A 24,229-nucleotide genomic window follows, 5' to 3' on the forward strand; every position below is an offset into this window, starting at 1 on the left:
TCTAATGAGTGCTATACAAACAGTTGAGTTTGAAAGCAGGTTCGTCTCAGACTATTTTGCCTCTTAGGAGCTATGTTCTTCTCTCTCTCTCTCAACCCCCCACCCCTCTTTTTTTTCTTTTTCTTTTTTTCTTTTTTTTTTTTAGAAGGATTTACAGGGTTTACAAATGCAAGCTGGGCGGAAGGGCAATGTTCTGTGAGCTCTGCCTTCCACACCGGCCAAGTCTGATTAATGGACCAGGTGGCCACCCCACTCTGGACCGAGAGAGCAACAGAGAGATGACACAGATACATGAGCAAGAGCAGGAGAGAGAGGAACAGGGTTAAGAGAGAGCTTGAAACAGAAATGCAGGGTTAGGGGTGATGGAGAAAGGTACGGGAAGGGGGCATGGGGGAGTTAAGAAAAAACCTGTATGATTGGGAGTTTAGAGCTGGAAAAGAGAAAAATAGTTTTTGTTATAGAAATAGCAGCATAAAAGAAAAGGAACTTTTTAGCTACAGCCTACTTGTCTTCCCTCTCTTTCATCTTCTCCCCATTTTCTTCCTTAATTTGTTTCTTTATCATGGCTGTTTGGTCTCCTTCCGTTTAGCTGTGCTGATCGATATGAGGGAAGGATGCCATCATTTTTTATGGCAGATGTAATTAAGTGGATACGCAGATTCTTGCCACTCTCGCCTCCCCCACTTCCTCTTTATGCCTTGTATCCCTTCCCCACCTTCCTACTTTCCTTCCAAAAAAGTGGCTGTTCTTCCTCATTGCCATTCTCATCATCATCAATCAGCTGACTGCTGACCATGAGAGAGGACCACTCTCTGTCTTGTCACTCCCTTTCTGCATCCTACATTCTCCCATTCTCTCCCCCACCTCACATACTCAATCATCAACTTCTCTCACTTCCACACCACACTTTTCCCCTCATTTGTCTTCTTCATCATTGTTGTTTCTCTCCCCCTTCGTCCAAGCTCCCCGCCCCAACACTGAACCCCTCCCTTTCTTGGTCTCATGTAAATTGATTTTCTCTTTGTCTACTATAAATGTTTGGCTTGGTCACTGTTGCGTTCTCGGATGGAATCCATTTTGCATCCAATAAGATGGATAGCGATGGGGTTTTCACGTGGATTATGGTCTGCTGACTATGAAACATTGCAGTATGGAGTCTCGAATGAGTAGCAAAAAAATGGAGAAAAAATGCTCCAGAGGATTTAAAAAGTAGGGAGTTAGAAATTGGAATTATCCAGCAAAAGTGAAATATACTGTTGAGATACTTACATAATTGTTGCAATAAACACTCAAGGCAAAGTAAGGGACTGTTGTAACCTGTATACCAACTCCATAGGGGATAGCATGATTTATAAACTGCTCACAAACTCACAACACACCTCCTCCTCCGTCTCCTCCTCCTTTCTCCTTCCATGACCATCTCTTCAGTTTGCCTGCTTTTCTTTACCCTTGCCACCTGTTTCCAAAGTCATATAGCCATCAGTATGCATGTGGGTGTCTATAAACAGAAGCACGGTATGTGACCATACACTAATCAGCCCATAGGATTACACTATGACCTCTGACCACACACCCATCCCTCAGCTCGAACACATGACACTGCTGTGGCTGTGGGCAAATGTAGGTGACACAGTCGATTGGAAAGGTCAAAACACACACAGCAGTAAATAACAATTAGAATTCAATGTAATATGAAAGAGGGATGCATTTTTATATGTTGGACTTCTGCTGGGCATCTACACAAGCAGAAAAAAAATCAGGCGAAATAGAAGTTGAAAAGTAAAATGTTCTGGTGGTTTCCAGTGTATTAACATTCAGGTGCTTACTTGTGTTCCTGTGACTGGAGGCGGACACAGAATGGTAAATTCTAGACAGATTCAGTTTGGTTTTATAAACCCATGCAAAACACAGAAGAAAGTCACAGAAAGAATATGTGTGGTTTTATAAAAGTTTAAATCAAAAATGGACAAGCCACATAATGATGTGTTCGCCCACAAAAGAAAGATAAAATAATAAAACAAAATGGGACTGAACAAGTGAAACTATAATGCAAAATAAAACATGTGAGCTGTTGGGAACCCTCCCTCAGCCTTAGTAGGTATCTTATGGTCTCAATCATTGCCTGAACCTTAACCTGAATGCTTGGCCTGAGTGAGGCAGCAAAGGTTAACTTAGCCTTCACTTGCGTTAGGGAGCCAGTAAAAATCTCTTTCTATCTAAAGAGGTTCCTATTTAAAACAAAATAATAAATAGTACTTTGTATTCTATGTTCAGTGACCATGATGTTTAAACTCCACAATATTTTGTCAGTCAGATCACTGCTATGACAGTTCCTTGTTGAATGTCTATTATTATTGTCATTACACCAGGGATGGTTTATTCTACCCAGAGGTTTCCGCATTGTACTGAGCACAATACAAGCAGCTGTCTCAGTCGTCTCCCCTGCTCCCTATGTTATCTTTCTCTCCGTCTCTGTCTCTTTCTTTCCTCCTTACCGATGTTCATTTCTTGCCCTATCTGTCTAAATTACAGGCACAACATAGATTAGACTCTAATTACACATCTGTGTCTGATAAACTTGATTCATATGGGACTTATGTCATGCTGCCTCACCTCCAGGGGCCTTAGCTGCAGATCTCATCACGGTCTGTATGACAAAACCACCATTAGCATCTTGTCTATTATCTCCATGATTAGCCAGGGGGCTGCTGACTAGCTGGCTGGTGATTTGTGGAAGAGTCATTTTGCTGTGTTGTGTCTTGGGTGACCCTGAGGGCAAAAGCAGCTAGTCAGTCATTAACTGCAGAGCCACACATTGCATCTGACAGGTTAATTACAGCTGGTTAAGATAGGTTAACAAACAGGGTTGGGATTTTGCGATGTAGAAAAACTTGATCCCCTATGGCACTAACAGTTGGTCCTTGTCAGATAATTTGTCAAAACTAATGTTTTTTGATGCTCTGAGGAAATTTACACGGCAGAGAACAGAATGGAGAGAAGGCAGAAAAATGATGATGTATGTGCACCCAAGTGGTCCTTCTGCTTGTCTCTTATAAGCTCAGTCTTTAAGCTTTGACATCTCCTCGAAAACTTCCCAGCCACAATCTATCTCCATCTCAACCTGATTATAGATACCCATTTTAAAAATGAGAACAATGCAGTGGAGCTAACAGCTGTATTTGTTGACAGATCCTCCTATACTGGACCCGGTCTTTCAGGACATGCGTTCGAGGAACTATCAGATGGTGACCCTAAGGTGTACGGTCTTGCGGTCCAACCCACCTCGCCTCACAGATATACGCTGGTTCCGAAATGGTGACTTTATCCGCATGCCGATGCCAGACCTGAAGGAGACGCCGGAGCTCAAGTTCAAGCTGGAGCCCACCAACAACGGCTCTTATGAGTGTCGAGTCAGCAACAGTGCAGGGACATCAACATGCACGTTTAATGTTTCAGGTAAATGAACAGACACAATCCCATAGTTTGTTTTTTAAGTAAAAAAAATGTTCTAATTAATCTATTTAGTATTCATAATAGCATGGAACAGGTAGTTATCTCAGGTAGTTCCAATGACAGCATCAGTAACAATATGTCCTCCCACAGCACAACCTTACAATGCAGAATTCTACTTTGACACGCCAAACCCAGTCCGAATCTTAAAAGGAAACAACTACTCCTACATCTTGCAGTGGACACAGAAAGATCCAGAGGCCACTGACAGAATCATAGGATACTGGATCAATGTCCGAAAGGTAAAGTCCTCTTGCACATAAACTATACTGTGAGTATTTAAACATTTCAAATACAAAAACAATAAACATCCTACTGAAATTGTGTCGTATGCATAAGTAGACAGGAGATTTTGTCTGTCATGAACGACTGGTACTGATATTAAGCAGTATCGCACAAGTGCATACATCGGTCACCTGTCTTTTGTTAACATCACCTTGACAGCTCGACATAACGTGTGGGGGTAGAGCACATATACACACAGGTCTGTTTGTAGTTAAGTGTTAAGTGTGAACGTAGGGCTTTATGAGCTCATGGAGTGTCAAGCTTGTGCAGCCAATCAATGGAGACATGAACTGAATTACAACTCCTCTCCTCTTCTCCTCTCTCCTCTTCACTTCTGCTCTATTCTCTTCTTGTCTACTCTACTCGTTTACGTTATTTATAAGGCTCATCCCTTTTTTTTTCTTTCAAGTTTTTAACCCCTTGACACCTATTGTCGCAAATTTGCATCAAGCCGCTTCCTCTCCAAATGCAGCTAAAATAGCATCCATATTCCTCCTCTGCCAATTGATGCACTTTCCATACATACCTAGGAACCTTTTGCAAGCATTAGATTGTCATAGGACCAGTCAGAGACAGAACAACATCCATTTGATGTGCTATGTATGTGCTATTTTTATGTAAATATCTATTTTATGTGCTATTTTCAAATAAACTTTCTCAACTTCATTTTGCATCTACTTGAAAGCAGAAACACATGTAAAAAATGTTTTAATACTTGGAAGCAAATTCCGATGTCAAGGGGTTAATGATGTTATTCTTACTGAGATTTGGCATTAAACTGCACAAAGAGGATTTTTTTTGTTTCAAAGAGGACAGTATTTTAACAAGTTTCAATGACACAAAGTGTATAGAAAAGAAAGCAAGTGCAACCATATTTTTATTTTCTGCCAAAGTAAATAAGGAAACCTAAAACGATTTTTACTCAGTTTTAGTTACCTAGTCACATCCATTTCTCTGTGTTATTTTCATCAAACCTCATCATGTCTCCATTCTCGACACCCCATTTTCATCGGGCTCAGCTCACTTCACTTAGTTTTTTAAATAGGGACTATAGTTTTTATATCCCAATGTGCAGAAATGTTAACACAAATATACACATAAAGTTATTTATTGCAATGCAAAGTTATTTATTGCAATGCAAAATTCATATATTTCTATGAATATGCAGAGAGTGGTTGAATTGGATTTAGACTAATATTACTCAGGGGTACAGGAAAAAAAAAAGTTCTAACATTATGCATGCAATAGCGATTGTAAGGGTCAGAGTCCAACTGTACGTTAGAATTACACAGGATCCTGACTAATGAGCTAATGACAGATTATAATCTACTATAGATGAACAAATCTCTTGAGCTCAAACACAGTGTAATGGTAACATTCTTTGGTCAACATAAACGTATGTCTTCAGCAACCCTTAATATTAAGGTGGTATATTTCTTATTTTTATGACATCAGCATTAGACCTTTATAGTCTTACATTATAATGAAAATAATAATAGTTATTACCATGTAATTTATTATTATTACTCATCAATAGGAGTAGTAGTTGGGGTAGTAGGTGTGGTGGTGGTGGAAGTGGTTATTCACTTTCAGATACAGTTTATGCAGTGAAGTGCTGCACTGTTCAACTCTTACCATCCGTCAATGTATCTTCTTCATCTCTCTTTTTCCATCATGTGTGTGCGTAAATGTTTGTGTGTGTGTGTGTGTGTGTGTGTGTGTGTGTGTGTGTGTGTGTGTGTGTTTGTTTGTTTGTTTGTGGGGGTGCATGTCTGTCAGTCTGTTTGTAAAACACTGGACTGCGGTGGGATCAGGCACAAATTGCAAGTTAATTAAACAAGAGAGCCCACAAACGCGAGTACAAGAAATATACATCAAGTTTTGAACAACCTGCTGTGAGAAGTTACTCCAGAGGCTGACTTCTTAAACTTCCTTCTTTTTTTTAAGTCAGTGATTTGATATGTTTCACCTGCTGGAACCTTTGGCAGGCAGTGCATAGTGAGTGAGTGGTTAAGCAAGACAAAGAGAGAGATTGGTATTGCAAAGAAGAGTTAAAGTTACTTATTCAGTCTGTCACATCATAAACAGGGCTTCTTTTACACATTGCGCCCTGATTGCATGTATTCCCATTGCCTTGAGCTGGCTTGTGTGCAACTGGAGTCCGAGTCTGGAACTGGAGTCCCTGTCTCTGAACGTTAACACGTGTTGGCAGCTCTAAAAAGCCCCATTTGACGTCTTCTCTTTGCTTTAAAGAATTTGCTTGCAACAGTAGCTGACCATCATTTTTTTTTATCATCCCTTACAATGACATCCTTTTGAGTGTCTGAAGGACAAAACAAGGAAATAATATGTTGTGTAATATGTTAGTCTTGATGTTGTAACCACTAACTAACAGGAAGAGCTGGCCTCAACCGTGGAGCGGTCTCATTTTGTCAACGACAGCCGCTCTCTTCTTCTTAAATGATTGACATTTCCTTGATGTCATTTCATTTTCACAACCCTGTGAAGGGTGTTAAAGTAGTCTTGCACGCAGAAACTAGAATTTAGAATACAGAATACAGTATACACCCAGAAACATGTAAGACCTCAGCACAGTCTTTATACCATCTAGATATTACCAGAGAGATGTTTTTATGCACACATCGTTACACCATTACAAATTAAACCCTAAAAAAAATTGTAATTACTTTTTTTTACATATACATTTGTCGGTTAAAAAAAAACAAAAAACTGTTTTGCTCCACTTCTTTCCCTAACAAGCCCATGCTTCTGTAATATTTTCGGAGCCCTCTGACTGGGCCCCTGATCTGAAGATGTGAACCTCAGGCCAACATCTTCTTTTGTCTCAGACATCTATTTATAGATTAGTGGCCTTGAGTCAGACAGCAGGAAGGATAATGGTAAATTATACACAACTGGTTAGAGGGGTGGTGTGTGTCTGTAAGTGTGTGTGTTTGTGTGTGTTTTTTGAGTATGAGATGCAAACAGAGGAAATGCAAGGTCTGCCAGCTTGCTTTTGTGCAGCTGAATAGCTGATTCCCCTCCTACTTTAAGGCTTGGCAGCATACCTTATTAAGTAGGACTCCACAGGGAGACAGACAATGAGCTCTGGCCTTCCTAAGATGCACTTGCGATTGCATGCCTCAGCTCTCTGATTTGCTCTCCTTTCTCCTGCTGTCCTTTAACCAATATTTCTCTATATTTCACAAATAGCCTCTCTTCTGCTTTTCCCTCCATTTCTCTTCTCTATTGGCTGTTTCTCAGTTCTCATTACTTCCACTGCTCCTCTCTCTTAGTTTTTCCAGCTCTCATGAACATTTTGGCAGAACCGTGATAACTGAAGTAGGGCTAATAAATAGTCACTGCGAGTTGTTATGCGGACACTTTTTAAATTAATGAGTAAGCGTCAACTGGCAGTTTAGGACTTATTAAATGTAGGATGAAGTCTAATTTAATTTCAACATTTTTACCTGCATGTTTTTTTATGTCTACATTTGAGAGCAATGGAGTTGAGAGAGAAAAATAAAGGAGGGTGCGGGGGGAGGGAGAGCAAAGGGTGTGAAAGAGAGGAATAAGATGTAAATTAAAGAAAAACAGCAAATCTCAGTGGTCCTCCAGACTATTAAAGAGAGTATGAGAACATCCAAATGTAATACCATCTCAATTTCACAACCCATCTATTTCTGCAACGCTTTCTCCAGCTCATCCTCTTAACGCCTTGACACACTATCTTTTAGCACATACAAAATGATGGAGGGGTTCTCAGGGGAGACATGCAGGCAGAATAAAAGACTCAGATTAGTACATGAAGAGCAGTGATCTTAACTGAAGGTCGGATCTTTTGCCTTTTTACACTTACACACGTTAATTGTCTTCATTTGTTTTCATACTGCTGAACATTTGTTAAAAGCTGTTAATGAATTTGTATTTTCCTGTGCCTGCTTATGGCCCTGTCTGTCTGTCTGTCTGTCTGTCTGTCTGTCTGTCTGTCTGTCTGTCTGTCTGTCTGTCTGTCTGTCTGTCTGTCTGTCTGTCTGTCTGTCTGTCTGTCTGTCTGTCTGTCTGTCTGTCTGTCCTTTTGGCTGTGTGGCATCCATGGATTGCTCTATGACTCATTGCCAGGCTGTGAAATCCTTGTTAACACTTCTTAATTTAGTTTTATTCTCCCTGCAGGGGGTTTCCCTGTGTAGAAATTATCAGAGCTGACAGGCCCTTCTTGTTTCATCAAGCTGTCCTTACACCCTTTTTCCTCACATCACAACTTCCACCCCTACAGCTCCTTAAATGGGGGCTTTGATTTGTGAGAGATCATTAGTAAGTGATAATATCACCTTAGAATAACATCAGAGACTGATTGAGTAACCTGTTTTGTATCTTTTGTCAGGCATTGTCTTCCATTTAACCAGACTTGCAGCTACCTGAGGTTGTCTGCAAGGCTCTTCTCTCATGCATGTGCCTTTAAGGGACTCTCTTATATGTATCAAGCGGGATTGACAATAACTAAATTAAATGGGTTAAATTTGTGTGAAATAAGTTGTTGAAAAGCAGCTTTGTTGGCATAAGGTAAGGTGAACTGTTGGTCAGGTAGAAAGTATTTACAACTTATTGACCTAAAAAACACAAAATATGTGGGGCCAGTTATCACAGATCTGTCAAAAATGTGACACAAAGAAGAGTGCATGTCCCAATGATGAATAAGATACCAGACCACTTCACTAATAAAGGTTTAAAGTGTTGGAAAAAGTGGACATGAAACTTGAACTTAACTTAGGCTGCTAAAGTTCTCTGTGAACATTGTGGTACCTCATTTTTGTTTCTTTGGATAATCTTATTAAAAAGCAATGTTACAGTTTGCATTATTCACAACAGTAGGAGCACTGATATTTTAGTGCAGCCATTGTACTGATCGTAACAATGCTAGTTGCTAGTGACCAACACATTCAGTGTGATTGTGAGTGTGTCTGTGTGTGTGTGTGTGTGTGTGTTTGTGTGTATGTGTGTGTGTGTGTGTGCGTGCTCCTGTTCCTACTCTCTTTTTTAGCCTTTGCATCTCTTGTGCCCTCCTCATGGCGAATCTGCACCCGCTCATACCTCTGACTTCTTGCAGTTTTGCAGCCTCTAAAATTCTACAGGCATCTTAACTTACGCTCTGGAGTTTGTTGAGGACCCCTAAAGCCTTTTTTTGTATGTTTAGAACTTAGTGTACTTTAATAACTTTACTATGAATACTCTCTCAATGCAGACTAATTAAAAACATACATTGTAGATACACTAAGTAAGAGAACCTCCTCTTTTGAGTTTCTTCTGATCCCAAAGTTCTCGTAGCTTGGTCAATCTGTTTTCTTCCTTTTCTTGATGTATTCTCCTTTTCCACACATTTCTCCAACCTGCTCTTTGTCCTCCTATCTCTTCTATGCTCCGACCACCTCTCTGCCTGCAGCTATGCACTTGTGCATGTTATGTATCACTGAGAAGATGTTCAGCTAACCTGGCGTCTGCTCACAGTTACACCCAGGTGCTCTCTGTACCCAGACACAGTCAATTACAGTCACACAAACACACATCCCTATTATCATATATATGAGAAATTAAAAATATTCATGATGAATTAGACTTGTGCATTAAATCAAATGTATGAATAATTGATTACAACCTCTCCATGCAAATACACTTTAATATTCTAAGAGCAGACCAAGACGAGAGCAGAGGATAGATACATGCAGACACAGAGCACACATGCACAGTGATGACTTTTTCCCATGAGCACCCCTGTATCAGTGAACTGGTGGGTCAGTCATGAAAGGATCCATTAACAGAGGATAACAGACAAATTAACCCCACACTGAAGTGTTTGAAGAGGCTAACTCCTCTCACGTTGTCAAACCAAATTTTCTCTCACACACGTCACTGAATGTTTTTGTTTCTGTCTTGCTCTCGTACTCCTTCACACTTTCTTTGTAGGGTTGTCTCTTTGTTGACAGTCAAAGCTTTAAACACTGTCTAACTGGAAATGTTGACGGACACACGCGGGCATTTTCATTTCAAAATCAGTAGGCCCTTTTTTTTCTTTTTCCTTTTTAAATATTTCATTCACTCACTACAGTCATGAGTGTCTCTATTTTTTTGTTTTCTACAAACAGTATATCTTTACTGCCTTTCCCTGTCATACACTGAAGCACCCCACACACACACACACAGAGAAATTATGTTCCTGGACCAAGTGATGATGGGAGATGGAAACAGAGGTAAAGTCAGGGAGACTTTAACCAGCAGTGGAAGCAGCTGAATTCTTCTGAGTCACACTTCAAAACCTCATTGATCCAAAGTGTATTTCAGGGTCTACACGGTGAAGTGTGTGTGTGTGTGTGTGTGTGTGTGTGTGTGTGTGTGTGTGTGTGTGTGTGTTGTTCAGCTCCCACGCAGCAAAGTGGATCAGAACAAGTGTGTGAGCATGTGTTTGTGTGTCCACCCATGAAGAAAGCACATTCTCCTTACTGCTGAGGCTGTGATTCCTCAACATTATTAACTCATCCCTCCCTGCTCTCACACACCCCATGCATATTACATGAGCAGAGCTTTGCTTTGCTGCTGTATTTCACATAATTATGCATATGCTGGATGAGCAGTGTGTAAATGTTTGTAGGGATGAATATAAGCGTAAGTGGATGTTAAAAGGACACAATGCATTTTTACCATGCACCTCCTCACATTAAGATAGTACATGCTGTATGTAAATATATAGATTTATATTGTTACTCATGGTGATAACTCAGGGGGGGAAAACAAGCCGTTTTCTTACAATGCTGATTTAAGGGATGTCTACAGAACACAGTTTCAGATGTGTATTAGTTGTCACAGTTCTACCCAAGAAAGTCTACAACTCCAAATATTCAAATGGAGAATTTACTGATTTGTGAAAAGAGAGGAAAGACATTTTGAAATATTTCTATCAGAAATGTTTTCTCTTTAATTTTTTATCACCAATGAACCCTCTAATGATCCTCTACCCTTTAAATAGTGACCCTTTGGATGTACCACCTCCCACGTTTAAACTAAATCAACACTCCTAGTAACAACAGTATGATAATCAACATGTTAGAACAAATGACTTATTGTTTTTAATGAGTGGGGTTTTTTAAATTATTTGTATCTTTAATTTATTCGGACCTTAACTATAAAAAGTTCAACAAGACTCATGGCTGTGTGGGAAATTGAAACCTCTGACCTTTACTTGTACATGTGACAGTCTATTAACTAAAAGGTCACTTTGCTGCCTTTTCTTTTGTTTAAAGAAGCAGAGTCCTGTTTATAACATTTTGCTACAAAATAATTAGCTTAGTCTCCATTTTACGAATTCACTATAATGCAACTCAGCTGGTGTAATGGAAGAAAACTGAAAATCGGAGATCACGTAAACTTTAGTAATATCAAACAGTAGTGCTGTGTGCAAATGTAAAGGCCCTTTAATTATCATGTTCACCATCATTAATGAAAGATTTAAAGAAAATTAAAATGCTAGTTCTGGAGACGATGGGAGGATAACAACGAGTGACATAAATGAAGAAGAAGTCAATTATTTTTTGTGCTCAGAAGAGTTTGTGCTTTGTGTTAAGGAAATAAAGAATATGTTGTCTTTGTGAAAGATTTCTATTGTTATTCCAACATGGTCCATGATTGGTAAGAATAGAAAGTTGTAGCAGCTGAGAAAGCAACAGCCAGACTGTCACTGAAGAGGAAAGATTTAACAGCTATAAGTGGCATAGGGCCTGTGAGGAGGGAAGGATTTGATTCCCAGCATGTTGCAGAGCAAAATCTTGCAAGGATTTGGCTTCCATGTGAGACACAAAATAATTGGAGGCATACTAAATTCTTTGCAGCATGAGCAGGAGCCACCATGGTCCTGTCAATAGAGACGATCAGCTCAGTGTAGCTAAGTCTGATTTTGTGGTGGTGAGCAGACATCCAATGGGAACAGCACACCTCAACAGAGGACTAAGAGGACAGGAGGAAGCACAAATTTCACTGCAGCAATGTCAGAGCATACAGCACTGAAGTAATTATAGAAGGAAGTGAAGGGATGCATCAGTGTCTCTCCATGACTCCTCAAACTGTTAGTCAGTGCATGTACACTTATTTCATGTTTTCTTATTTTTTCCAGTATGCGTGAACATATACTAGAACCACCTACTACTCCCATTTTCATAATCACCAGCAGTCATTAAGTGTTATGAAGAACTTTTTTTTTCTCTTTTTTTAAGGAAAAAATACTTTCTGTCTCTCAGCTTTTCTGAGGTGTGACATCCAAAATTTAAAGGGTCTTCAGTGCATTAAATCCATTACAACGTAAGACAGGACATACAGATCCAATAAACTGTTGAAAATTCAGGGTGCATAATATATGCACAAACTTGACATACTCTGATAAGTAGCCGTATAAGTGCTTTGTGTTGGAGACATTTACCGTGTACCGACAAGTATCTTTACACACACACACACACACACACAAGTTTGCTGCATGCATTACGTGATTATGGCACGCTGTGGGTGTACTAAGGTGTTATGGTGGAGTGGCTGACCTAATGCATTAGATTGAGCTCACTGTCAGGTCTTTAAGTAGCTGGGATCAGAGGCAGATACACAGCTAATGGATCCTTCTCCGTGGGTGGAATAACACTGCAATAGCTTTATTGAAAGTGGTGCTATCAGGAAAAAATACACCCTTGATAGAAGACAGTACTTTACAGCCTATTCACTTCATTTACAATAGTATGGAATTTAAGATATGGTCGACAATGCTTTATCACATATAACCTAGAACTGAAGGACTATATGCTTTTACAGTTACAGTTATGGAGTCATTGTTCGGGATAATACAATCAGTGGGCAGTCACTTGTGTTTGAGAGCAGATTTAAGTGCATGAGACCATCTCTGTATTCAAAGTATAACAGGTTTTAATGGCCATCAGAACATTTAGTGAGAGGAGAACGTAGCAAACTGTTGTTTTGACAGCTGCTTGATTTACAGATGAAGGATGAGCTGGAGGAACTTTATTAAGTCTGAAAAGGTTAATCCAAATAATGAGCTGAGTTAAATGGTAATAAAATAGCAAATAAAACAGATGTATATAAAGGAAATATGAGGAACAAAGTACAATAGATAAAGTTATAGCATGTCAACAGGTTTCATTTTACAGGTCAGATTTGAACCTGGGCTGCCTGCTTCAAGGATTACAGCCTCCACACACTTTTGAACTTGAATTTGCATTTTTGGAAATCTATTTTTTTAAATCTTAACATTTGTTATAACTGTACCTGTGTATGTGTTTTATTCCATAAAAATGTAGAACAAGCAGAACGTGCTGTCAAAGCAGATAGACCTCAAGGGAAAGGAGCCGGAGAAGGGGGTACTGATATCCCACACCATATCAGACCTGAGAATCCCGCTGTCCTACGAGGTCCGTCTGGCCCCCATCACCACCTACAGCACCGGGGATTACATCAGTCGTATCATACAGTACTCAGAACGTAAGAGGGATTGAAACCCAAGATTTCCAAGCAAATTGTTTTTAATTTACTTTTTATCTGTCATAGAAAGTATGTTTGCTGTACAAGTGTTAATCAGTTTGTTTGTTTTTACAGCCTACACCTATCCCAGACCCTCAGGTGAGACATCCATTCTCTCTACTAGTTCCTACTTTTCAGTGTTGACCTTGTTTTCATGACCTGATTAATGAGAGGGTGCTGCATTTGGGAAGGCTTGGTGAATTTTGGTGCAGGCTAATTCAAATGCTCAAAGCGTTGTCAACACAACTTTTTTTCAAGGCAAAGTTTGCCATTACCTGGACTGGGGATTTATTAAATCTGTTGTTAGGGAGGAGAGCATTGGAAAAGCAGGATGTGAGAACACAACTGATAGCTGGAAGCAGGTCCATGACATTTAAAATGTCATCATAGAGGTTAATGCATTTTGAGTGAAATATTCTGAACATCTTGATGAAATAATGTTGGAACTATGTTTCGCCACTGTAAAAGTAGGCCTTAGTTTTCTGTCTGTTAGCCCCCACTCTTCTTCCCAATCTCTCTTACTAAATTCTGCTCCCCCTCTGCCTCTCATCCTCCGCCTTGCCATCCCTCTCTCTTCCTCAGTCAATTGAACATCTTGTCTATTTTCTTCATTAAGAGATACACAGCATTTTTCTGGCAGGAGTGGCAGTTGGCTCCGGCAGGGTGAGGCAATTAAAACAACAGCAGATTGGAACAGACTGCGAGAACAACAGTGCAAATTGAAAGGAGCGCGTGTAGTGGAGCAGGGTGTGAATAGTAATAGATTAGCTCCCTGAAACAAAGAAGCCACACACACGAGCTATCCTCATGGGGAGCGCGAGCCACCATACGCATCTGCAGTGGACTGTGCGAGTGTCCGGGAAGCCTTCACTGAATCTGTCAGCTTTGATAGTTTTCGATAGCTCTTGTGGTGCTTGCATCAGTTTTCATTTGTTTGGTGAGAGTCTGATAATAGCAGAGCGCTTCAGATGGGCTAATGAAGGGGACAACGCCACAGAGAGAAGCCCTTCTGTTTAGTTTCCACAAGAAGAGTCAGCAACAAAGGAAATAACAACTATCTCAAAGTCATCTTTCCCAGAGCGTTTGACTTTTGACCCTCCTGACACCCGTGGCAATATCAAAGCACAAATCTGTCTTTAAAACAAAACATGTGAGAATATTAAAAGTTTTGCAAACGTCCAAGAAGAATTCTTGTCATGAATGGATGCATCCGATCAGTGCACCCTGGCAGGCTTTGTTGCTAAGAAGAATCTTTGAGAGCTGGTTGAGATGATCAGCAGCTGAAAGACTAGCACATTAGTCGAACCACAGTATCAGTAAACCATCTCCATAGCTGTATGTGCGAGTCAAAAATTATTCAGAGGTAGATTTAGAAAGTTGCTCTTACTGAAAATCCATGTGCAAATGTTTGTCCCAAAATGTAAACACCCACTTACGTTTTGAGACATTGCAGCTGTTTACCAAGGATAGTTATTAATCTGTAATGGTCTGTGTGTGCTAATGTTCGGCTGACTCTGACAATACTATCAGGAGGTACAGTACCTTCTGATTTATAAAATATTCATGTGAAACACCCCTTGCATAATATGAAGACAACAGTTGATTGTCAACTTTACAACGTGTAAAGTGGAGTCTAGTGGATGTTTTTTTTTTTTTTATACCTCAGATAACACTATACTTCTGTCCCTTTTGTCTGATTCTTTTCTGATGGATGGATATATGTACAGTAAGCTTTTGTTGCTTTGATAAAGCCTGACCGGAAAATAAAGTGTTTTTTTAATATATTCTACATGTGGAAGTCATACAATTTAGTGAGCAAAAATCTACTCTTGTTAACATTAAAATCCCAGCTTCCCTCATTGGTCTTGTGGTAGGAACACAAGAACTGTCTGTCTGATGTTAGGAAGTGCATATATCTTAAATGATTGGACAGCCATACCATAGCCACTGATTCCCTTGTATTTTTCTTGTAGTTTTTAAAGTCAACTTGCCTGACATGTCACTGATCTGTATGTATTTTGCTTTTGCTTTTTTTTCTCCACCATATTATCTCAGACCATGTGTGTGGTTTTGAAGATGAGCGGATCTGTGGTTTCACTCAAGACCGGAGCGATGTCTTTGACTGGACTAGACAGAATCACCTGACGCAGAATCCCAAGCGGTCTGTCAACACTGGCCCGGAGACTGACCGCAGTGGAACCAAGGAAGGTTAGTTATAGTAATAATGTCCAGGTTCAGCTCTGTGTGTTGGAGTTGTAAAAGTGCAACTGCAAGCCTGTATATTGTGCCTTGTAAATTGTTTACTTGAATTTCCCTCGGGATCAATAAAGTATCTATCTATCTATCTATCTATCTATCTAAATATCTATCTATCTATCTATCTATCTATCTATCTATCTATCTATCTATCTATCTATCTATCTATCTATCTATCTATCTATCTATCTATCTATCTATCTATCTATCTATCTATCTATCTATCTATCTATCTATCTATCTATCTATCTAAACTTAAGGAACAGAAATATTGAACAGCATTTTCAGTTGTAATTGGATTTAGGTTTGTTCTCACAGTGGATTTAAAAAATGTTGTGTTGTTGTTTTCCAGGGTATTACATGTATATTGAAGCATCAAGGCCGCGTGTTCAGGGCGACAAGGCTCGTCTGCTTTCTCCACTTTTTAATGTGACTTCAGTCAGGGGCCCAAAAGACTCTGGCAGGGTTCCATACTGTGTCTCCTTCTACTACCACATGAAAGGCAAGCATATCGGTGAGTCGTACCACTGACAAAATTGCTCATGAACGTATAAAATCTGCAATCCTCCTGAGTAACCCATTGAAACATATAGTGACCCCTGATACTGTCAGGATACTCATGTCACTCCTTCTCTGTCAGAAGCTGAACTCTGTGCTTGACACTCGCTTGTTGAGCCTGTCAGATACAATATGAAATTTGTGCAAGTGTGTGTCTGTGTGTGTTGAATAGAGCAACCAGGTCGAGGGCTACTAAAGTTCCCAGTATGTATTTGCCTGTCCCTCACTGTGTGTGTGTGTGTGTGTGTGTGTGTGGGTGTCTGTGTGTGTGTGTGTGTTTGGATTTGGCTGAAGGGGGCAGTGGGCGTGTGATTTATGGCAGTGGCAAGACACAATCAGTCATTTGGGGGAGCTGTTCATCATAATATGCTCTGTCACATTGTTAGACGCACACATCTTGTAGCCTACACACCTGGACACACTCTCTCTCTTTCTGTGCTCTTACACGCACACACACACACACACACACACACACACACACACACAAACACACAAACACACACACACACACACACGCAAACACAAACACAAACACACACTCACATTTACTGTATGCTCTGGCATGGTGTCCAGCAGATAACCTGTGGTAAAACTTGGGAATACTTAAAAGCAAGCCCACACAAATTCTCAGACACACACCCACAAACATCCATATTGTTGATTTATGTGTCCATAGCCTCGGTACGCAGGCTTCACTATAGTATTTGTAGTCTGACCTGGCCTGTTTCCTCAGGATGATTTTGTGTGCAGAAGGGAATACTGTTAGTGTTCGCCTGTGTGTTTGCATATTTTAAAGTAGGAAGAAATTTAAGGAAAGGTGTCAGAGCCTACTTTCACAAAGGGCACTGCACTCCTGGAAATCTCCTGACATTGTCTGAGAGGTGGGACAAAAACAGTATGTGAATGCAAGCTCTTTACCTTATTCCCCTAACTTTATGTTGCAGCAATGTTGCTGCAAGCCCCGTAGCTAAAAAAAAGTCTGCTCAAAGTCTGGACTTGCCGATGTGTGAATGGAATTTAGCTGCTTTAAACTCTTTACTGACTGCCTCTGTTTTCTTTATTTAGTTGCTCGCTATAGTGTCATTTATTAGTGAAAATATCAAACTAAATGAAAATAAACATAGCTGCTCAACATGAAGAGCTAAGCTAGGGAAACTAAACAAAATCTTGTCCAGATTGTCACCCTCGCTAGTTGACAATAGAATAAAGTAGTCGGTTAAATGCATTATTGATATTTCTATTTATTGGCCCTCACACAGGTCATATATTATGTCCAAGCTGTAATGCAGCAGCCTCCAAAGAGCCGGGGGTGGAGCCATAGACTAGCTGTCGCCCCAACGATTGGGCCTTCTCTTGCAGCTTTTCTGCCCAGCTGTAAAAAAGCTAAGTGAACAGAGTATGAGAACATAGAGATGCAAATCTATGTAGGCCCTGTCAGGTTAAATTGGAACCTACGTACTGGAGCAATGTGAACATTAACCTGCAAGGCGGACAGAAGGCTGGAGGTTGGGGCTTCTGCTAAAGTTAGCCACACTCTGGGCAAATCCAGTTCCATCGTTTACCTGCAGGCACATTGAATTAAATGGAGCTCAATTTGTTATGTTTTCTAAGTGGGTTTTTTTTGTTTGTTTTTTTTGTTGTTGGTTGAACTGAGCTAAATTTTCTTTCCAATCAACTTTGAACTGAGTTGCCTAGAAACTTATGGTCTAAGCATTATCATTGGTTGGATGTAGACATGCTGATGTATCTAGCTCATGAACAGCTTGACTTGAATGCTGCTGCTTTCTGCCTATTTTAGTTGTTGGAGGCCGCTGAATATGTGCAGCACTCTGAGTCAAGACAAATTTCCCCAAGGGGACAATAAAGTGTATCGTATTGTATCATACTCAAGTTTTGCTACATTAGCTACACACTTTTCTCACATAAATATGTGATAACCTTAATTTTCTCTCTACAGATGTCTGCATCACTGATTTGAATGTCCAGTAAAGTGACTACTGCATAGTATTTTTATCCAACACTGTAAAATGTGAAATTCAATAGTCTTACCTGCAGTCATGGCCACTGTTTAGGGACTATAGGAAACTTGTCCCAATCTTAATACAGGGATGAACAAAATAACTTATTTTCCCTTTACCCTTACATTATTCTGAACCCCCTCAGAGCATGCACAAAAATAATCAAGCTTACCTTATAACCTCATCCATTTACTGTAGTGCTGACCCCAAATAGTGCTTACTGAACCAGTGTATATGAACAATGGATGATTTTTCTGTAAACTAACTCAGACTACAACTATGCACTTAGTGGTTATCTTATTTTTGTATGGGGGAAAAAAATACTATCATCAGCACTATTTTGTAAGACCATGGCTAAAATGTTTACTTCACTTTTACTTAACAAACATCTAAACTGCCCTTCACAGGCAGCTTGTGGTGAGCTCGAGGAGGATGCACATTCTCAATGAAAGGAGTTTATGAGCCATCTGAAATAGATACTAAAGCATTTTTCTTAAGACATCAAATCAAAGAAACCAGGCATTGCTACTCTATTCACACAGCGCTTGCTAACAATTTGTACATTATGTTACCAGTTGTGCCCTTCTCTGCTACAAGCCCTCCCTCAATTTACTCTGTTGTTCTTCAAGTCACTTCCAATTTGTTGTCACTGTAATTGCCTTACCTTGGCAGATCTCACACTCCAGCCATGGAGACACAGTGTGACTCTTAATGACGTAGAGAGACAAGACGGCGATAAAACAGAGGGGTCTGTGAGCGGAGACAAGAAGAGGGAGTGGGTGAAAGATTGGTGAGCCTTGGAAAGAGGAGGGTTAATGAATGGACAGAGAGAGAGAAGAGGATGGAAGGAAAGAGAGATGGACTGAGGAAAATGATGTACTCAATCGTATAGTGCTCAAGTACTGTGGAGTGTTAAAAGGGCTGTATATGTTTAAAGCCTATCTACTTTAATGTAAAAGCATTTCTACCCACGTACATGGTGTAATTGTTCGGTCAGGTGAAAATGAAATGGGTAAAAGTATCTTGAGAAAGTTGAAAAAAGGAACAAGTAATGTTCTTCAGCTGGATTGCGTTTGCAAGAGATGCAAATCATCTCTTAGCAGTGTTTTTTTTTGTTCCCCCTTAATGTGTTTCTCTTTATGCTTTCTGGCAGCAACAAGAAACAATGTTTAATTAAGTTTTATTTGGCATTGAGTTGCATTTCAGAATTTCAGACTGGCTCGGGTTTGCACAGTGCCACTGGCAAGCTTACCTGGAATCACTAGATCAGTTTATTTCATTGCAGTTGTTTAAATATCACACATCCTTTATTCTTGTTATTTGGATTAAACTTTTACTTAATAAGACCTTGAATAAGTTTGTTGTATCAAAGAAGAAGGGTCGCTTCTGTGAGCAAAGCCTTTGGCATGCTAAATATTATAATAATCTGTGTGATTTTTTTAGAGAGTGTTCAGGTTTGGATTTTCATTTTCTGAGAGACATTATGATAAGCTTGTTGTGTTGCAAGGTTTAATTTAAAATGGATTATGTTAAATCCAGATTTGTCTCTTTTCTCATGCTCCTGAATTACTCAGAACTCTGAATAACATGCTTTGGATTATTGTTTACCAGCAGAGGCCAGATCATCGACAGTAATTCATTGCCTTGTTTGTACAGTTTAGCAGAGGAAACAGCATAGAAACAAAGACAAAGAGGGCTTGCCCTCTATTTAGGCATGGATGAGGGATCCAATGTTGGTTCAAATCAATAAACATCAGAAAGAAGACAGCTTTGAGTTACATTTCCTTGCGAGTGTGTGTATCTTTGCTGTCGTTCCCACTCATGGTTACACAACAAGTAGCCCTGATAGAGCTGTGCCTTCTCCTTTGCCTCTCTGACACTCTTAAGACCACACTCAGCTTTACCTCGCTCAAATCAATAGACTGCTAATCAGACTCCTCTTTCCTCTTCCACCAGTTGGGTGTGTGTTTGTGTGACTGTGGAGGTGCCAGAGAGATAAAGATAAAGATAAAGATTTTTAGCAGAAAAGGAGACAGTGATTCTCAGATATACAGAGTTAGAAAGAGATTAGGGAGGGGGCCTTGCGGGTATGTTGTGCACCCCTTGTACAGTCCTTGTTACAGCAAGCCAAGGGTTTCAAATCTTAACGCTTTGCTGCATGTCTCTATTCCAGATGTTTCCTGTCTCTTCAGCTGTCTTATCCAGTAAAGGGAAAAATGGCCCAAAATAATAAGACAGAGGGGCATGGCAGGCATGTGAACGTGGACTGAACCAGAATAAGACAATATTTCTTGGCATTATATAACTGCGGTGTCACCAATGTCTATAATTGAATTTGATGTACAGCTGCGTGACTCTTCCAGCTGCAAGTCTCTTTTTTTAAAAAGATTTTTTGTACCTCTATGATTTAAACTGTAAGGAACACTTTAAGAAATAGCACACAATGCAATGGAATACACTTTAGGTTTACTTTATTAGACCTTTAATTAAAGAAAAGAGATAGCTTTGGTTTTTCCAGATGTCTTTAATATACAATATCATTAATGGTGGGGGTTTTGCTTGGGGGAGGTGCTTGAAAGACTACTAACACAGTGACTTTCTGAAGGCTCCTCTAAGTGATGACAAGAGATGTCCTGCCTTCATTTTCAGCTACAATCAAACAGTAATTCCACATATTGAATTTACAGGTATGCTTCTGACCTTGACATCAGTTGCCCACTATAAAAGTGGAGATGCACAGTTTGAGTTTTTAATTGGATTTATTTTTTTTTTGGTTGAAAAAATGTGGTTTATAAAAATCAGACTTAGATCTAAGCCCAACATTGAGTTGAACCACATAGCATCATCTATGTTTTATGAAAGTGTGCATATACTGATCATTTGGAATATAAAAACTTATCTTAAAGAGATGGCAGATGGTGAAAGGATGTAAAGAAATGTGTCATGATCTTCTGAGAGTTTAGAGTCATTACTGGATTGACAGTCAGCCTCCAATGACATCTCTTTCTGAACCAAATACAAACATCCTCTATGTGTTATTTAACTGCCATGTCTGCCTTCATAAAAACTGCACTTATTCCAGTTACACCTCTGGGATTAATAAAGTATATACAAATAAAATAAAAAAACTCTCTTTTTGCAGAGTAGAACTTTGACTGTTGCCAACTGGCTGTTTCTTTTGAAGGTTTGAAGAATATTAAGTCAAGTGATACACAGAGAGTGACAAAGGATTTTGGACATACACACCTGCTTACATAATTATTTTAGCGACTAGTGGTTTGTTAATATTCTAATTAGGAGCTGGCTGGAAATCGTTAAGAAGATAGATGATTCTCTCGCACCTTTGAGACCAGAGCAATTTAGATCGATACCTTATGGCACGAAATGGGTAATGCTTTGTTGTTTGTAAGTGATGTTTCCACATTAGCTGCAAAGGTTTTAACAAAATGATCCAAACTAAACGTCACATGGCAGTGTAGTGTTTTCGGTAGATCAAAGAAAACATAAAGTATGGTCAGATTTCTTTGCATCCTTTTTTAGCTCTGTCTGACTTGTCCTCCTCCTCTCTTACTGCTGCTGTCCTTTGTCTTCATTTATGTCTGCAATAAAACTTTCCACTGGACTGTCAATGTAGAATTCAACACATTCCACCACTCAGGCTTTACACATTTCATTTCCACGTAAATGTCATCCAGATACAGTGTCTGACCTGAGAGCCTAATTTTAGTGTATGCAAGGCAATGTTTCCATGGATAACATAAATCAGTAGATGCCACAGCACAGCCCTGTTTTTGGGAAGTGTAAAAATGTGAATGTATTGTTAGAAAAAAATTAAAAAGAAATTGTAACTGGGATGTTAAACATGGAGTAGCTTTACAGGTATAAAGGCAGAGTCTTCAATCAATTACCTTCTGCTTCTCATACCCCTGCATAAAAACATATTACAAATCAACTATCATATAAAATTGACATGGACAATTTAAGGCTGAAAAACAACTCAGATCATGACCTTTTCTGACAATGCATTCTTTATTTATTTAGTTATTCACAAAGGGCTCCTTTTAAACTGTCAAGACTGAAAACACTTGTCTGTGTTTGTGGAAATAATTCATTCTGTGTGGGCTGTTGTGTCTAAAATGTTACCCCTTTCGTTTTCAATCATCTTGAGTTCTGCTCACAGCTTAACATGACTCATTCTTCAGTCTTTACTCATTGACAGTTCACTGACAGCTTCTAATGGTCTGTACCTTTGTGTGTGTGTGTGTGTGTGTGTGTGTGTGTGTGTGTGTGTGTGTGTGTGTGTGCACGTGTATCTGTGCACGTGTGCATACAGGTGCTCTTAATGTGCTTCTGAGAGTGAGAAGCATTGCCTCTGTGGACACAGTGCAGTGGACGAAGTCTGGACATCAGGGCCCTGACTGGAAGAAAGCATTCTTCGACATCAGCCCCAGTGGACCGTTCCAGGTAATGGCTTGGTATATAATTCTTCTTTTTTTCCAAATGATGAAAATAACAAGAACAACAACCCACCAGTAAATCAGAACCTCAGGAAGAATAGCTTCTGTTGTTTCAGCAGTGGAAGAAACCACTTCCAAGTGGCAGTAAAAACTTAAAAAACTAATTGTTTGTGACTTTATTTAGATGTGTTTTCAAAGCATATTACTATATCACTCAAAACCCATCAATACTGGGGGGGACTATTCACTATTTTTCTAGGATTGGGGGTGTCTGGACCACCCTGTCCCCCCTGTGATTTCTGCCTATGGTGGAACTCTCACTGGTCCACCATATAGCCTCTAGCCTTGTTTTTTTTTTTTTTTTTGTTGCAAACATTAGGTTGATAAACAACTGATGAAGCTATGGTTTGCTAGCATATCAAAACCTCTGATTAGATCAATGAAGCACAGTGGTTGTGACGTCAAAATCAACCAACCGTGGTGTAGTTTGCTTCAAACATCATAAAAATTGTGTGTGTGTGTGAAGATTTTCCTGCTGAACAAACATCTACACATCAGAAACGTGTGTTTGCCACAGAGTTTATTTTCTGCAATTGTCCAAAACCCTATGCAAACATCCCAAAGATGAATTCTCAAAAGACCCCAGGGCGATGCTAGGCCTGGGTTAGCCTACAAAGAAAAACATAATTTTGTTTGTTCCCTATTAGAGGTATGATGCTTCTCTCATCCCTGCAGCCAAACTTAGCAGCTAGCTTGAGTTGCACACAGAGACAGAACTTTAGCCAGAGTTTGCCCCTGTCATCTGTTCAGGGACTAACATGTAAATGCAGTGTGCTCTACATTATTTAGTCTGATGTTAAAAGAACTCAACCTCTGAATTCATATCAGCCTCCAGCGTCTTTACACCATGTACTGACACCATTGTCAACTCTGCTCTGGCATGCTCTAAAAAGAAGTTAAAGGGGAAAAAAATGAATTACATTCTTTCATGTTCTCTGTATTTCTTATTTCCAGTCATCTCTCTCTTCTCAGAGATATTTCCTCTATTGCAGCTTTTCCCCCATACCATGTCTTTCCCCATGAGGACGGGCTCCGCTGCAGCCCAGATTGAACCGGTGGATTTTGTTCTCTGGTGGCAAGGGAAGCAAGGGAATTCAACAATGAATTGGGCTCGAAGCTCTGCTTGAAATTAGAAGATTTCTTTTGAGAAAATTTCCCGCAGTGACATCTTACTGGAAGAACAGGAGAAAGTCATCAATGTATGATGTACTTTTCAGCTCCTGGATCATAACGCATATATTTCTAATATAGCTTAACATTGGCATGTTTTTAAAGAAGCATGGTCAGAGGAACCTGTATGTTTGTCAACTGCTAGCCTGTTGTGCAGCTGCCAGCACCTGAGCTAGTGCTGCAAACCACAGTGTTAGAAATAAAGTGATGAGTGAGTTATCCTGCTGGAAACAATAAGTAGCATCACATTAGCATTCACTAAATGTGTGGGAAAAGAAGTAACAATAAAGGCAATGAGGAATATCATAAGTATAAATTAAGTTAAAGCTTTGATATGGGAGACTTGTGAGC

The 24,229-nt window shown here is 39.7% G+C and overlaps 1 protein-coding gene across 3 annotated transcripts in view; it reads left to right on the forward strand.

The window, feature by feature from the left end:
- The window catches only part of mdga1 (MAM domain containing glycosylphosphatidylinositol anchor 1), a 186,264-nt gene that overhangs the window by 135,959 nt on the left and 26,076 nt on the right, over positions 1 to 24,229 (forward strand). For all 3 annotated transcript variants that reach the window (XM_079340221.1, XM_079340222.1, XM_079340223.1), the window contains 7 exons: positions 3,190 to 3,456; positions 3,604 to 3,752; positions 13,140 to 13,320; positions 13,435 to 13,458; positions 15,415 to 15,567; positions 15,968 to 16,129; positions 22,525 to 22,655. In XM_079340221.1, the coding sequence (XP_079196347.1) occupies positions 3,190 to 3,456; positions 3,604 to 3,752; positions 13,140 to 13,320; positions 13,435 to 13,458; positions 15,415 to 15,567; positions 15,968 to 16,129; positions 22,525 to 22,655 (1,067 nt within the window). The remainder of the gene's footprint in view (positions 1 to 3,189; positions 3,457 to 3,603; positions 3,753 to 13,139; positions 13,321 to 13,434; positions 13,459 to 15,414; positions 15,568 to 15,967; positions 16,130 to 22,524; positions 22,656 to 24,229) is intronic.

This window comes from Symphodus melops, assembly GCF_947650265.1.
Source record: "Symphodus melops genome assembly, chromosome: 3".
Taxonomy (NCBI): domain Eukaryota; kingdom Metazoa; phylum Chordata; class Actinopteri; order Labriformes; family Labridae; genus Symphodus; species Symphodus melops.